Genomic DNA, 13,557 nt, shown 5'->3' on the forward strand with positions numbered 1-13,557 from the left:
AATCAATTTAGTTAAATTTGTCAGATTTTTTTAGAATTTTGTCAGACTTTCTCTAGATAAATTATTAATTTATACCTTTATATCCTCTTAAGATTAACTTTTCTATCAAAACATCGGCGTGTCGTCTATAATTGAATTGAATTGAATTGAATTGAATTGAATTGAATTGATTTGAATTGAAATTTGTATTTGTCATGTAAAAACTTTGACTCCACTTTATATATATAAACAAACCAGCTGGAACTGAAAAGGGAAAGTAAAATGCGTTCTTGTTTCAACACAAACGATCGTGTGATCCATCTTCACGTGTATAGACGATCTATGGTAGAGCTAGCCGGCTAACTGCTAGCTCAGAGACGCCATTAGTTGGGTGAAAAGCAGGCTTTCGCATCAGGCTCAGACGAGAGTTGTCTGCCGGTGTAGCCCCTCTTCTATGTCCGCTGTGGGTCGGGACTCATGGTATTCGGGTGTATGAGCGCTGTCGACGCGTTCTTCTCCTTATTTTTAAAATTCTTTTAAAAGTCGGAAGCTGATGTGAGCTGCGCAGGACTTCAGTTCCTACAGGGTTAGCATTAGCAGCGCTAGCTTGATAACGCCTGTTTTGAAGGAAGAGGAAGGTTTCTGTGATAAAGTGCCAGCTATGGCGGCAGCGGGAGCTGGCGGCGGTGGAAGGACCTACTCCTTCAAGGTGGTGCTACTGGGGGAAGGCTGTGTGGGCAAAACGTCGCTGGTGCTGCGATACTGCGAAAACAAATTCAACGACAAACACATCACAACTCTACAGGTAAGACAGCGGGGAGCCGCGGGCTGCTCAGCAGCCTCAGAGCGCTGACAGCCGGGCCGAGCTGCGTGTGCTAGCGGTGGGTGATGGAGGTGTTTGTTGTGGAAATCAGAGCAGAGAGTGATGGAGCTGTTTGCTTGGGGTGGAGGGGTGTTTTCGTGGCTGTCAGTGCTGTGAGTGTGGACGCGTGTTTCTCGTCCCCAGCCGTCCCCGGGGAGCGGAGTTATTGCGAAACAGGCGGTGCTGTGGCTGAAACCGGAGCTGCCCGTCTGACCGGGATTATCCAGGGAGCGAGGCGAGAAGCCAGGTGTTTATCAGGTTATTTACGATCACACTTCTCGGGGAAAGTATCTGCTCTTAGGGTCATGTGCTGACAGCATGACTGGAGAGTGAATCCGGGCATAAGCAGAGAATCTAAATAAGGCCGGGGGCTACAGACAGGTTCTGGTGGAGTCTACTGGCAGCACCCGAGCTCACCTGTGTCTGTGGACGTGTTTTGTTTTGACCTGTCCAGGGTGTACCCCGCCTCTTACCCGCAGATAGCTGGGATAGACTCCAGCCCCCCGTGACCCTGCAGGACGAAGCGGGTTCAGATAGATAGGTGGATGGATGGATGGATGACTCACTTTGTGACACCTCTCGTGGACAGTTGAGGAATCGCAGGCTGTGGAGCATTTCTCAGCATCAGGTTGTTTTTTCATAATTTGATAAAGAATAAAGGGGCAGGCGTCTTTGACTAACAGGTGGGTGCCATCTCACATTGCAGCCAGCCCACCGCAGCTCCACTCATGCTCCACCCCTTTGCTCATATTGTTGCAGGTGGCAGCGCTGCTAAGATGGCACCAGAGTCGCCACACGGAACCTCATAAATTCTTTTCTGTAAACGTTGTTGCAGTCTGAAAGGATTTTCTTGTTTTTGACATCTCTGCCTTAGCTTAAAAATCGAAAATTAAAAATGATATGTGTAAGATGATGTTTATAATGCTGTGGACTCATCAATATGAGACCCTGACTGCTCAGCTTCCTGTGTGGTTTACTATTATATGTCATGCATGTTTCCACTTTTAGTATGTTAAGCAAAGTAGGTTAAAAGGAGTCTGAGCTGAAAGGCATTCTGGGAAATATAGTTCTTCTCCTGCCTTTACTTTATTCACTGAAACAATCAGAGTTTGCTGGTAAATGTGGATGCATGAATGAGTGAGTGATGGTGTGAGCAGCATGTGGGGTCCTTGTTTCTCTCCGTCGGCGGCGTTGTGGTCACATGGTCTGGATGATGGTCAGGCTTACAGCTGCAGGGCTCAGCCCACATGTGATGCTCAGAGTGGGAGCACAGCTGGACGCAGAGGCTGCGCTGTGGGGGCTCTCAGACTCTCAGCAGCTTCAGATAAAAACCGTCTGCATGATGATGATGATTTCTGCTCATTAGCTCCGTCATCTCCCAGCACGAGCTCTGCTTTATTAAACGTTCATGATTTATCATGAGACTGGAAAGTGGCTGCTAATGAATCATGTTTCTGTCACTGATGATTCAGATCAATGGAGTGAGGTTTAACTTGGTTTAGATGTTAGAGTTTTATTAGCACGCTGATGATAATCTCCAAAAAGAGCATCCAGACGTTTCCTTATATCAGGACTGAAAAGTTGCACTTAAATACAACATTAAGATGATGTGTAATGATAATAATAAACAACAGTTAAAGGTATTAGGTAGAAACAACATGATGTAAACTGTCTTTGTAGCTGATCGTCCCTCTTTGTGATTTAAGGAGCAAATTGATCATGAAAGATGATCACTATTTAACAGACGAGTTGTCAATACAGAATTCAATCAAACAAAGGAGTCAGGTGTGTCAGACTGAAGTTTCAGTGTGTTCTTTTCTCTTCTGCTAAAGCAGGTCTCAGATTTGAATCTGTTTGTTCAGTCAGTCACACAGCAGCTGTTTTTATGTGTGTGTTTGATTTCAACACAACTTTTACACTCAGCAAGCTTTGACTGTAACCACACTGATGTCACATACATACCTTCAGACTCTCTGGAACTCTCTGTGTTTCATGTCACCAAGAGGCCGCCTGACACAGCTGCAGAGTCCAGCACATCCACGGGCGCTCACACCAGCTGACAGGCTGCTAACTGCCTGTCAGGTGCAGCACGCCTCCCACAACCAGCTGCTGTGGGTTCATTTCTGCATCAAACCCTGCATTTTTCAGATGAGCCTGTCTGCTGAATGTTCTGTGAGGGTTAAATATTTGTGCTAAAACAAAACAAACGAATACATGAATCCTAAGTTATCAATACATTATCAACTTTTGAGCTCAAAGCTAAACTATTAATCTGGTTTATTGTTAAGATTCATCAGTTAATTAAAAAAACTAAAATGTGAGAAAGTTTCTGTGAGGAAAATTAAACTATTGATTGATTATTAGATAAAATTTCTAAATCCCCAAACACAAAGTGTTTACTGCAGATTTCCTTCAACAAAAATAATAAATATCTAAATATTGAACTTATTAAAACCTGATCATTTCATACTGCTCTCCACTCCACCTCAGTGAGTCTGAAGCTGGAGCTCAGGCGGACTTTGGTTCCTTCTCAGAGAACGACCGGCAGGTCAAAGTGAAACAAAAGTGAGAAGTTACAGCAGCTGTTGCAGAAGTCTGATTTCAACACTGACTTTTGAGCTTTGGTTCTTTACAAAATGTCAAGTTACACAAAACACCTGCAGGTTTCATGTTAAAAGAAAGCAGCAGACCTCAGCCTGGTAAACACTTCCTACCTGAAATCTCCTCACTGTGTCACAGTGTGTGTGTTTTACTGCTGAGCCGTCAGACTGTCGGGAAGAAATATGGAGGCAGATTTTTACCTTCTACTGACATTACTCTGGGAACACAGGCCTGCCTTTTCAGATGCCATGATGGAGTCACATGTGAGCAGCAGTCACATGACCAACATTCAGAGAGTATCTGTCTGACCTGCAGCTTTTTGCAGCTGATGAGTTATTCTGCACACACACACTCTGACTGCTCTCTGACTGCAGACATGATGGAGCTGACCAATCAGAGCACACCGACTGGTCATGTGACGGGACAGAAAACTTGATGTCTTAGTTTGTTTGTAGGTAATGTGGGTAACAAAGTGTGTGCACCGTGTTTGATGTCAGCAGAGCAGTATGGTAATCCTCTGGTCTCAGACTAATAACCATCCAGCTGAATAACATCGTGGAGGTCAAAGGTCACGTCAGAGTGGAGACCTCCATAGGAGCAGCTCAGTTCTGCATCTCTTGCTCACATTCTTCTGCCCTTCTCCTGTCATGCTGTCATTTTATATCCGTGTGGTGCCATTTATTAGTCTAGTCACTGATTGTAGTCCTAATCATGTCCTCTTCCTCTGCAGGCGTCCTTCCTCACAAAGAAGCTCAACATCACAGGGAAGAGAGTGAACCTGGCCATATGGGTATGACTGATTACCTGTCGGCATCCTGCTGTCAGCTGCTGGCTCAAGCGTTCACTTTGTGTGTCTGTGTGTGTGTGTGGCTCTGTGTGTGTGCAGGACACAGCAGGTCAGGAACGTTTCCACGCATTAGGTCCCATCTACTACAGAGACTCCAATGGAGCCATTCTAGTGTACGACATCACAGACGAAGACTCCTTTCAGAAGGTAACGATGTCCCTCTGAAACAAACCTGTTATTACACTAAATGTAAGAGTCTAAGCATCAGCTTTATTTTGTAATTATATTATATTTATAATTATATAAGATTTCATTGATTACAATGAACTAAAGGAAGTGTTGTTACATGATTTGTTTGTACTTTAAACCTGGTAAGATGACAAATAAGTCCGGACTTCCTCTGCTTTATCTCCTCTTCAGAGCTTCCTATGTTTAACCCGATATTTTCCTAAAGTGCTGATTGATCTTGTTTTCTTTTGTTTCAGGTGAAGAACTGGGTCAAAGAGTTGAGGAAAATGTTGGGGAACGAGATTTGTTTATGTATAGTTGGTGAGTTAAAAACACCGAACAGCAGCTGAAAGAGAACGTTTTGTTTAATTGAAACCTCTGCTGTAGAGATCAGCACAAGAGAGATCAATAAACTAACAGGAAGGGACTGTGTGAGGCTGACGACTGCGCGGCTACTGGGTTGTTTTGATGACATGACAGCCAGTGTTTCCATAGCTGCCAGTGGTTTGTCTGAGTGTGGCTTCATGAAGGGAAAGTCTTCAGTTTATTTGGTGATCATCATGTGCACATCATATAGTGGCAGAGCTTCAATTGATCAGATTTGCTGTTTGGATCCTTTAATGAAATCACATGAGGACCACCACGCTTCATGAGTGTACCTGTTAGTTCAGAAACACATCACTGCTTTCACACAAAGAAAAGAAGTTAGGTTAAAACCACAGAATCAGCATCACAGTGGATGTAATGAGTGTTCAGATACTGTTCAGTAGACAGAGGAGACTTCCACTGTGCTGCTGTTTCAGATGTGACTCCTCTGCTCGCTCGAAGTGTTTCTAACTCTATTGTTTCTCTGCAGGTAATAAAATCGACCTGGACAAAGACAGACATGTTTCAGTGGAAGAGGCTGAGAGGTCAGACCTGATCGTATTTTTATTAGCAGCACACACCGACAAGTTTGTTGTTCTGTCCGACTCACCCCTTGTTTCTGCTTCTGTGCAGCTACGCAGAGTCAGTGGGAGCCAAACACTACCACACATCAGCCAAGCTGAATAAAGGCATCGAGGAGCTCTTCCTGGACCTCTGTAAACGTAAGGCTGACCCTGCCGAGCACAGCTGCATTAAAACGTTTGTTTTTTAACCCCTCTGTCACATGATCAGTCACTGTGTCCTCATTGGTCACTGCAACATCAAGTCTTTGTGGAAACAGCTGCTGTTGAACGCTTTCATGTTAGTCAGTGAGAGTATTTCAGAAGCACCTGGGAGAGACATGCGCCGCTGCACCAACCAGATTGAGCAGACAGGAAGTCAGGCGTCAGAGCCTCAGAGAGAGTCCGGTAGATTTTCAAAATAAAATGCACTGAGCAAACTTATCATTTAACACATCAGAACCGACACTGAAACACATCCATGTACGAGTAGAGAGTCATTCTGGAAGCAGAGAAACAGCACTTTATATGATACAACATGATTTTTATTCAGACCACATCAGAAAGGAAAAGGCAGGCAGAGAAGCAGCAGCTGAGTGGAAGGTGAGGAGCTGCCCTGTGTGTACATGTGTTGATGGAGGGAACAGAGGGTTCATGTGAGTCCATCATGGCTTCCTGGATGTTCCAGAGTGCATAATGTTTTTTTTTCAGGAATCTGTGTAATCAAATATCACATCTTTGAGCTTCGGTTCTATTCGAGGACATTGGTATCTTACATGCAGTGCATTCAAAGACCTCACTCTCAGCTGGGACAGTTTCTGGCTGTGTTTGAACATGGTGTTGTGCTCCATTGATACTTTTATGTGTAACAGAGTGCTTCTTTGTTTCCAGGGATGATGGAAACAGCTCAGGCGGAGGAGAGGGTGAAGGGTAACGGAGCCAGCCAATCAGCATCGAGCAGGCGGGGTGTACAAATTGTTGATGATGAACCACAGGCCACGCCCGCTGGAGGGTGCTGCTCTTCTGGCTAACGCACCCACACACACACAGAGTCCTTCCCTCCGACATACATGCTTGCAGACATTATATCCACACACACATTTATCGGTGTAGGTTGTTCTAAAATAATCTGCTGTGTTCATCCAGTGCCGCCTGCGCTGCTAAGGAGCATGGGAAGTCATATTTGTTTAATCCCGCCAAAATAAAAGTAACTCCAGAGTCCCTCTGACGACAATGAGTGTGCTCACAGTGATTAAGCACTTTCTACCATGTTGACATCGTTTGACATAACTGACATTTCATCAGTGACAACCGCCAGACGTCCGCCCGCAGACGTTTGTGTGTTTCATTACTAAAAACCGTCAATAAACCACTGGCAGTTCATCTGAAGGCACAAAATGGCGGCAAAGGTTTTATTTTTGTTGATATTTTCTGGGGGAAATAATCTCAAGGGTAAAAACACAAACACTGTTCCAGAGGAGGAGCAGGCTGACTGTGGTGCAGTGAGTCCCCCTGCTGGCTGAAAGTTAAACTGCATTTTTTAACACACAGGGCAACTGATTTTGAAGAAATATTTTAGCTCAAAATAAAATGTCGGATAGAAAACACCAAATGGAACTGATGATAATTGGAAGCAATTGTTAATTAATTAATTAATTAAAGGACTCACAGTGCAGCTCAGCTCTGCCCCTCGTCTTTCACACACACACTCTCTTCAGAGACATATTACAGTGCATGTTTGATTTCTGTAAACAGCTTTGTTTGTCTTTTAAATGAAATAAAAACCTGAGCAGATTATTTAATAAGTTAATATTCAGGTGATCTCTCTGACAGCGGTTCATTGGGAAGCAAATTAAACGTACCTGTACTGTCCTATCCTTCATGAAGACGACAAAAAAAATCAGCACAGTTTTTGAAAATGTAATTTTTTAAGTGTTAAAGATGTTTTGTAAAGATAATAGAAACAATTATAACGATTTACACAACACATTAAGTTGTCACGCACATTGTCATTCTTTCAAATGCTTTTCCACTGCAGGTTTATTCAGCCAAGAATCAGGATGTAATGTAGATTTAATCATTCATTCATTAACCCTGAGGGGGAAAAGTATAGTTGTGAATTTTTTCTATTTTATTAAATCTCAGCTTTTGTTCTGTAAATATGTTCTGTAAATGTCCCTCATATTTTTCCTACGAACAGGTGATCACAGGAACGCTGGAAACCTCAGTTTTGTTTTCTTACATGATCCGACACAAACATTGGATTTTGTTAGTTTTTATTTATGTAAATCATTTTAAAAAAACACAAATAAGACATGAAAACAGGATTTTTTTTTCTTCCAGCTCAACACAAACAGGCTTCTTCTACAGCATTAAAAAACGGCCTCTCTTCTCTACACTGCAGGATGACAGTGATGAAAACTTACAGTAACTTCAGAAAATCAAAGAGTGACGCTTCACCAAACGCACCACTACAGATTTGGTTGTTAGTTGGTAGAAAACTCGAATTGTTGCTACTGCAGGTTGTTTCGTTGCTTGTGGCGTCATTGTTTTGCTAAAAGGCTGCTTTTTTGCATCAGTTGAAACAAACATTTCATTTTAAAGCTAAACTTTTTTTTAACTCAAGTGTAACAAGTGAAAAGTGTTCCCTTAACGCCTCCTCTGCACTGAGCCTGACTCTGAGCTTCAGTGTGGTTTTAGGCACCCCCCCCCCCAAGATTACATTCATATTTCATACATTGTAAGTGCCGTTTGGAAACAGATAGAACATTGATCCCTCTATTCTACAGGAAACAGTCAAGCATAACAATAAGTCATAATCAACCTATTATTTTTCCCTTTAAAGATTAAACCCAGTGGCATTAAGAGCTTCATCAGACCTCCTTGCTGTGCGTTAAGGCACTTCAACAGCGAGCTAGCGCTAGCAGCTGCAGCAGCAGTCTCTTTAGTATGGCGGTGGGTTGTGCAGCTCCTGGTATTTCGGTGGCTGTGGGCTGAAGATGGCAGGAACCGTGAGCATGACAGTGGGCCTGACGGTGTAACGCATCTGGTGGATCATGACGGAGGTCAGGACCAAGCCCAGCAGCTGCAGGGAGACACAGAGGGTGGGTTTTTAATACGTGATGAGCAGCAGTCACATGACATTCAGATAGCATCTGTGTGATCCGCGGCTTTCTACAGACGATGCTAGTAACTCACCGCCAGAACAGCCAGAGTGAAAAAGACGCCGAGTACAATGTCAAAGCCCAGCCTGAAGTAGTTCATGAGGAGGGGGAAGCAGGGCTGAGGGTGGGAGGAGGGAGCAGTTAGTGTCTGTACACATGTGACCAGTGTTTCTGTGTGTTTGTGAAGGTTTACTCACCTGGCTGTAGATGGTCTTCCTCCCCAACAGCATTAGACTCTGGAAGACAGAAAGACAAACGTTAGCAACTCTGTGTAGTTTAACAGGACAGCGTGTGTGTTTGTGTGTGTTTTGTGGACACTTACGGAGTAGCCAATGGTCCGACACTCGCTCTCCTCAGTGTCTGGGCCACAGTTGCAGGAGTCTGGGATCTGGTCCTCCCAGTCGTTGTAGCTGAACAGACCGCAGCAGTGCAGCTAAAACCACAGAAGAAGACGGAAACAGGAGGTTTACACAAACTGGAACAAATGCTGTCTGAAAGTAGGACGATCAGTGGTTTGGTCTTTCATGGTCAGGTTTCCACTGTGCTGTGGTTTAACATGTGGTGAAGCTGCTGCTGCTGCCTTACCATGGCTTAGTTTCACTGTGATTATAACTTGGTCACATGGACTGATACATATCTAAAAGCCTGATGTTCTTGGTGTTAAAGTAAATGTGACGGCAGCACGAAGAGGAGAGTACAGTAATCTCCTTCCTCCTGATCACATGTGACATCTGATTCCCTCTATCCGCTTAATGTCACAGAACTGTCACTCAACCAGCTAATCAGATGGCCCGCCAGAGCCTCGCCTGGCTGCTCTCTGCCAGAGTTCTAGGAATGAAAGCTGGTCCCCTGACTGATGAAGAGCGACAGATAGATGAAGAGCAGCATGAAGCAGCAGCACGTTTTAAAATGAAAGTCAGGGAGCTAAAACTTTGACCTGAAGGGGGCAGCAGAGAGAAGGTCAGGGACTGATGGACTGCGACTTCCTGAAAAGATCCGTCACTGTGACAGGACGCTTTGTTTTTGTCAGTCCTCACTTTGTACTAATAACACCAACAGCTGTGTTTTCAGAAGGCATTGCCGCCGCATTTTCCCAGAGGTCATAGTGGTATAGTTGTCAATGTCCCTTTCTTATAGATGCTTTGAAGGATGGAGGATTTCTACATTTGCTTAGCAGCTCCATCTTTGAGCTGAGTTTTAATGGTTAGAATCACGTGTACATTCGATGTAACGTTTGTCTCTTTGAGTAGACGTCTCACCTGGGACTGCACGGACTCGATGGTGCTCTTTACTTCCGATGAAGCCTTGTCCAGAGGCAGGTTCTGGCGCAACTTTTCCTCGATCGAGCCTTCCAGCTGAAAACACAAATTAACACACTAAATAATCAATATAAAATAATGATCAACGTACCACTGATTGTTTACAGACATGTGCTCACAGCTTTAAAACGAATACGACACTTTATGTGTGAGATTTTCGGACGTTCTTAGAATGATGCTCTGTGACACATCTGACGTCCATCCTTCTAACGGATAAAGCTGCAGTGTTGTTTCCACTGTGGATAGCTTCCTGCTTTACTTGGTACTTTATCAGTGAAAACGTGTCACTTCCTGTTTTTATGGCTGGTTCTTATCTTATCGGTCACCATATCCGAGTCTGCTCAGGCTGAAGCTAAAACACAAGATCTCTGTTGCTGCTTCATCACCTCCACAGTCAAAACACCTTTACAGATTCTGATCAATTAGTCAGTCCTAAGTGTTTACTCCAGTGCTGCTCGGGCAGGTTTAACCCTCAGGGTTCATCTTTTATGTGGTTTTTCTTTGAGGTCTGACGAGCATCATGGCGGATCTCTTACCTGAGTACGGGCGATGGCGATGGGGACTGCAACACGGAGCATTACCAGACTTCCAATGACCATACACACCAGGAACTGCAGAGAGACACAGAAGAAGAGCTTTAATGGTCAGACTGTTGTTTGAACACTGCGGTCAGAGCTCAGCGTCACATCCAGCTTAACAGGAAAGTGAGGTCAGATTACTCGATTTATAAATTCCCCTATTTTCTAGATTACTCCACACAGGGTGGGTCTGATTACTGATTACTCAGCACATGGAGGAGGTGTGTGTTAGAATATATTTTTAGTTGTTTTACTCCCTGAGCTGTGAGCTCATTTTACAGGAGGTCCTACTTTTATTTTTGGGTAGCATAAAGTGGTTTGTGTGATGGACAGTGTCAAATTTCCTTTTTCGAATGCACAGGGAAATCACACCTGATCAATCTAAATTATAGAAATGAATATGACCCTTTTTAGAAAACTATTTTAACTTTCAGGTTTCTAGCAAACTCCTCGCAATAAAGTGGAGAAGGAGAAATGACGCACACAACAGGAACAAGCCTGACCAAAACACACACACTCGCACACTCACACACACACTCACGTCTCCTGAGCTCATCTGGTTTGATTTCTTCATGTCTTTGCTGGCAAGACTTCTGTTTGATTAAACTTTCCGGGGTTTCATCACCCCATGCAGTCAGCTGACTCTTACTCACCACGATCAGGGCCGCTCTGCTCTCCTTGTGGGCTCCATAGGCTCCCAGGATGGCAATCACCATGATGATGCCTCCCAAAATGTAGAGGGAGATGAGGATGGCGGTCCGGCTCCCCAACTGCAGACAGAAGCCATGACAAGGTCACGTGGGTTGTTCTCCTCAGAGGACTGTGTGTGTGTGTGTGTGTGTGTACTCACAGAGTCTCCTCCATTAATGTTGGTCAAGATCTGGGTCAGCAAAGTGAGTAGGATGAGGGCTGCACCCACAATCTGAAAAACAAACATATTGATCAGATCCATATTCGTTGTTCAAATGATGCATTCAGTGACATCACAGAACTGATGAACCAATGATCTGTGATCCTGATCAGCTGAATGGATTAAGCAGACGAAAATGTGGAACAGTTATTACAATAGTTCCTGATCGATTACCGTGTTTATTGTTTGTTGACTGATTATTAACAATTACATCAAAAGATTGTGATTAATGAACCGTCTAATATTTGCACATAACAAAACAACCAGCTGTGGTGTCCTGCCAAACAGGGAACCAGAAAGTCCTGTTCTCACGCAGTAAAAGCGCTTCTGTGGACTTCTCTAATGAAAGTCTGCGTCACAGCACAGCCACTTCCTGTTTATTGTTTTGTTCAGAAATGACCAAAACAAAATAATAATATCACTTTCAGTGTCACTGTGTACTTTTCTCCTGGTTCCACAGACCAGGCTGTGGTTGGTGACCAAATAAAACACATCATGAGGTCATCAACTCTTTGCTCATACTTCAACCTGACTAATAACACCTGATCGATCAGTCAGTGTGGTCACAGGAGTCATTTATAAACACATTCACTCCATAATAAACACGTAATAAACACAGAACTTAGGTTTAAACAGTTATTACACTTTCTGAGCTGATTCTGGAAGTAAACTGTGACGTCAGCTGCTCATCGATCACAGACTTCAGATCCTCATTCATCATAATTCAACGCTAAATAATCATCTTGTTAAGTCACCGGCGGGTCTGACTGACTCCGACCTGAACTGCGCACTTTTAATTCCTCACAGGTCAGCAAACAAAGCCGCCATTTTAACTCAGAGCGCTGACTCACCGCGAAGAAGATGTTAAAGATGGTGAAGGTGCGTTTGAGGCAGGTGTTGATCGCCATGTCTGCGGCAGAAAATATAACAAAATATCACAGAAGAAAATTTCCAACAGCTCCGAGCGCAGCGAAGTGACCTGTGAGCCAGGGGAGGGCTGGCTTTAAGTACCAAGGGAAAGACCGGCGGGCGGGGCTTCCCGTAAATGAAGATGAGGGGCTAGAAATGGAGACTTCCTGGGGCTCCAAAAGGAGGGAGAGGAGGGAGGAGAGGATTAGAGAGAGTGAGAGGAGGAGGGAGAAGGGGTGAGGAGGAGGAGGAGGAGGAGGAGGAGACCTTATTATTATTCCGGGAAGGCTCGATGGGAAAAGTTCTGTGTGCGCGGAGCTGCACCAAGAGGCCGTCTGGAAGGGGCGGAGTGACGTCCGGGCATGAATTCCACCAAACTCCCGCAGCCGGGAAGTGACGCTGCGTTGACGGTCCGTGTAGAAGTTCTCAGGAACTCGTTAAAGCTTCATTCGACAGTAATCGTCCTGCATTTATGACAAAACCAAAAACATACACTGACACCACCGCCCGGATCCACGCACCTCTGTGTGCACCTAGATGCAGTCACCGTGTTGCGTTTATGTGAAGTGGTCTTTGTAGTCTTATTTTGTGAAGTTGTGTCTTCATAGTTTGTATTGTGTGTAGTTGCAGTCATTTTTCTGTGTATATGTTGTCAGTAGTATTATTACTTTCCAGGATGTTTGTGTGTCTGTGTGGTTGTGTTGTGGTCTTTGCAGACCTGTCCTGCCTGGTTGTGGTGTTTTGCGTCTCTTCTAGTGGATTGTATTTATTGTGTTTATTTTTTTTAACCTTATTCAATTTCTGTGGAGTTGTGTTACATTTGTAGCCCTGTCTGTTGTGTTGGTGTAAGTCATTTCTTCTACACGTGAGTTAAAGCCTCCTGACCGTTCTGTGTGTTTGTGTGTGTGTGAACGGTCTTTGTTGTGAACAGGACGATGAAGAGCAGCAGTGAGGATGAGGAGGGTTTTTCTGTGGAATCCTTGAATCTGTGTGAGTCACTGCAGGGTAACGTGTTGAAACGCTTTCTTTAACCGCAGTCTGCTGACGCAGAGCTCTGCCTCTCAAGGTTGTGTAACGTTCGCTCCTGTTCCAAGGTCTCTTCCTGTTAAGGCAGTCTTTCCTGACCCTGTTGCTCCTAAGAGGGTTCAGGCTCTGGGTCTCTGTGAAGCAGACACTGATATAAATATTGTGTGATATAAATAAAATTGAATTGAGAAGACTGATAAAATGCAACAAACTAAATCCAGCCCTCTGCCTCAGAGAAACATGCTCTATGTCCAGGGCGCCACCTGCT

General features: G+C 44.3%; 2 protein-coding genes across 3 annotated transcripts; one reads left to right on the forward strand and one right to left on the reverse strand.

The window, feature by feature from the left end:
* Nucleotides 1-318: 318 nt before the first annotated feature.
* Nucleotides 319-7,372, forward strand: rab21 (RAB21, member RAS oncogene family). Of its 2 annotated transcripts, none has more exons than XM_028399933.1 (7): nucleotides 319-784; nucleotides 4,173-4,232; nucleotides 4,329-4,436; nucleotides 4,715-4,778; nucleotides 5,314-5,368; nucleotides 5,457-5,545; nucleotides 6,275-7,193. In XM_028399933.1, the coding sequence occupies exons 1-7, from the start codon at nucleotides 641-643 to the stop codon at nucleotides 6,412-6,414; spliced, it is 660 nt and encodes a 219-aa protein (XP_028255734.1). In that variant the 5' UTR covers nucleotides 319-640; the 3' UTR covers nucleotides 6,415-7,193. The 2 variants fall into 2 exon arrangements, with proteins under 2 accessions (XP_028255734.1, XP_028255735.1); XM_028399934.1 differs by lacking the exon at nucleotides 319-784 and adding an exon at nucleotides 1,190-1,469 and having other exon boundaries at nucleotides 6,275-7,372.
* Nucleotides 7,373-7,642: 270 nt separating this feature from the next.
* LOC114432118 (tetraspanin-8-like) lies at nucleotides 7,643-12,363 on the reverse strand. The gene is made up of 9 exons (XM_028399929.1): nucleotides 12,206-12,363; nucleotides 11,295-11,366; nucleotides 11,098-11,214; nucleotides 10,403-10,477; nucleotides 9,807-9,902; nucleotides 8,870-8,980; nucleotides 8,745-8,783; nucleotides 8,582-8,665; nucleotides 7,643-8,468 (listed from the first exon to the last, which is right to left on the reverse strand). The coding sequence occupies exons 1-9, from the start codon at nucleotides 12,260-12,262 to the stop codon at nucleotides 8,328-8,330; spliced, it is 792 nt and encodes a 263-aa protein (XP_028255730.1). The 5' UTR covers nucleotides 12,263-12,363; the 3' UTR covers nucleotides 7,643-8,327.
* Nucleotides 12,364-13,557: the final 1,194 nt, after the last annotated feature.

The sequence above is a fragment of the Parambassis ranga genome, chromosome 2 (genome assembly GCF_900634625.1).
Source record: "Parambassis ranga chromosome 2, fParRan2.1, whole genome shotgun sequence".
NCBI lineage: Eukaryota > Metazoa > Chordata > Actinopteri > Ambassidae > Parambassis > Parambassis ranga.

Bases quoted from the DNA above. Each gene is read 5' to 3' on its own strand.
- rab21 (XM_028399933.1), top strand. From the start codon at position 641: ATGGCGGCAGCGGGAGCTGGCGGCGGTGGAAGGACCTACTCCTTCAAG. The intron at 4,233-4,328 runs GTATGACTGATT...GTGTGTGTGCAG, and splicing joins GAGTGAACCTGGCCATATGG to GACACAGCAGGTCAGGAACG. The intron at 5,546-6,274 runs GTAAGGCTGACC...CTTTGTTTCCAG, and splicing joins CTTCCTGGACCTCTGTAAAC to GGATGATGGAAACAGCTCAG.
- LOC114432118 (XM_028399929.1), bottom strand. From the start codon at position 12,262: ATGGCGATCAACACCTGCCTCAAACGCACCTTCACCATCTTTAACATC. The intron at 11,215-11,294 runs GTGAGTACACAC...TTCTGTCTGCAG, and splicing joins ACATTAATGGAGGAGACTCT to TTGGGGAGCCGGACCGCCAT. The intron at 10,478-11,097 runs GTGAGTAAGAGT...GTCTCTCTGCAG, and splicing joins GCAGAGCGGCCCTGATCGTG to TTCCTGGTGTGTATGGTCAT.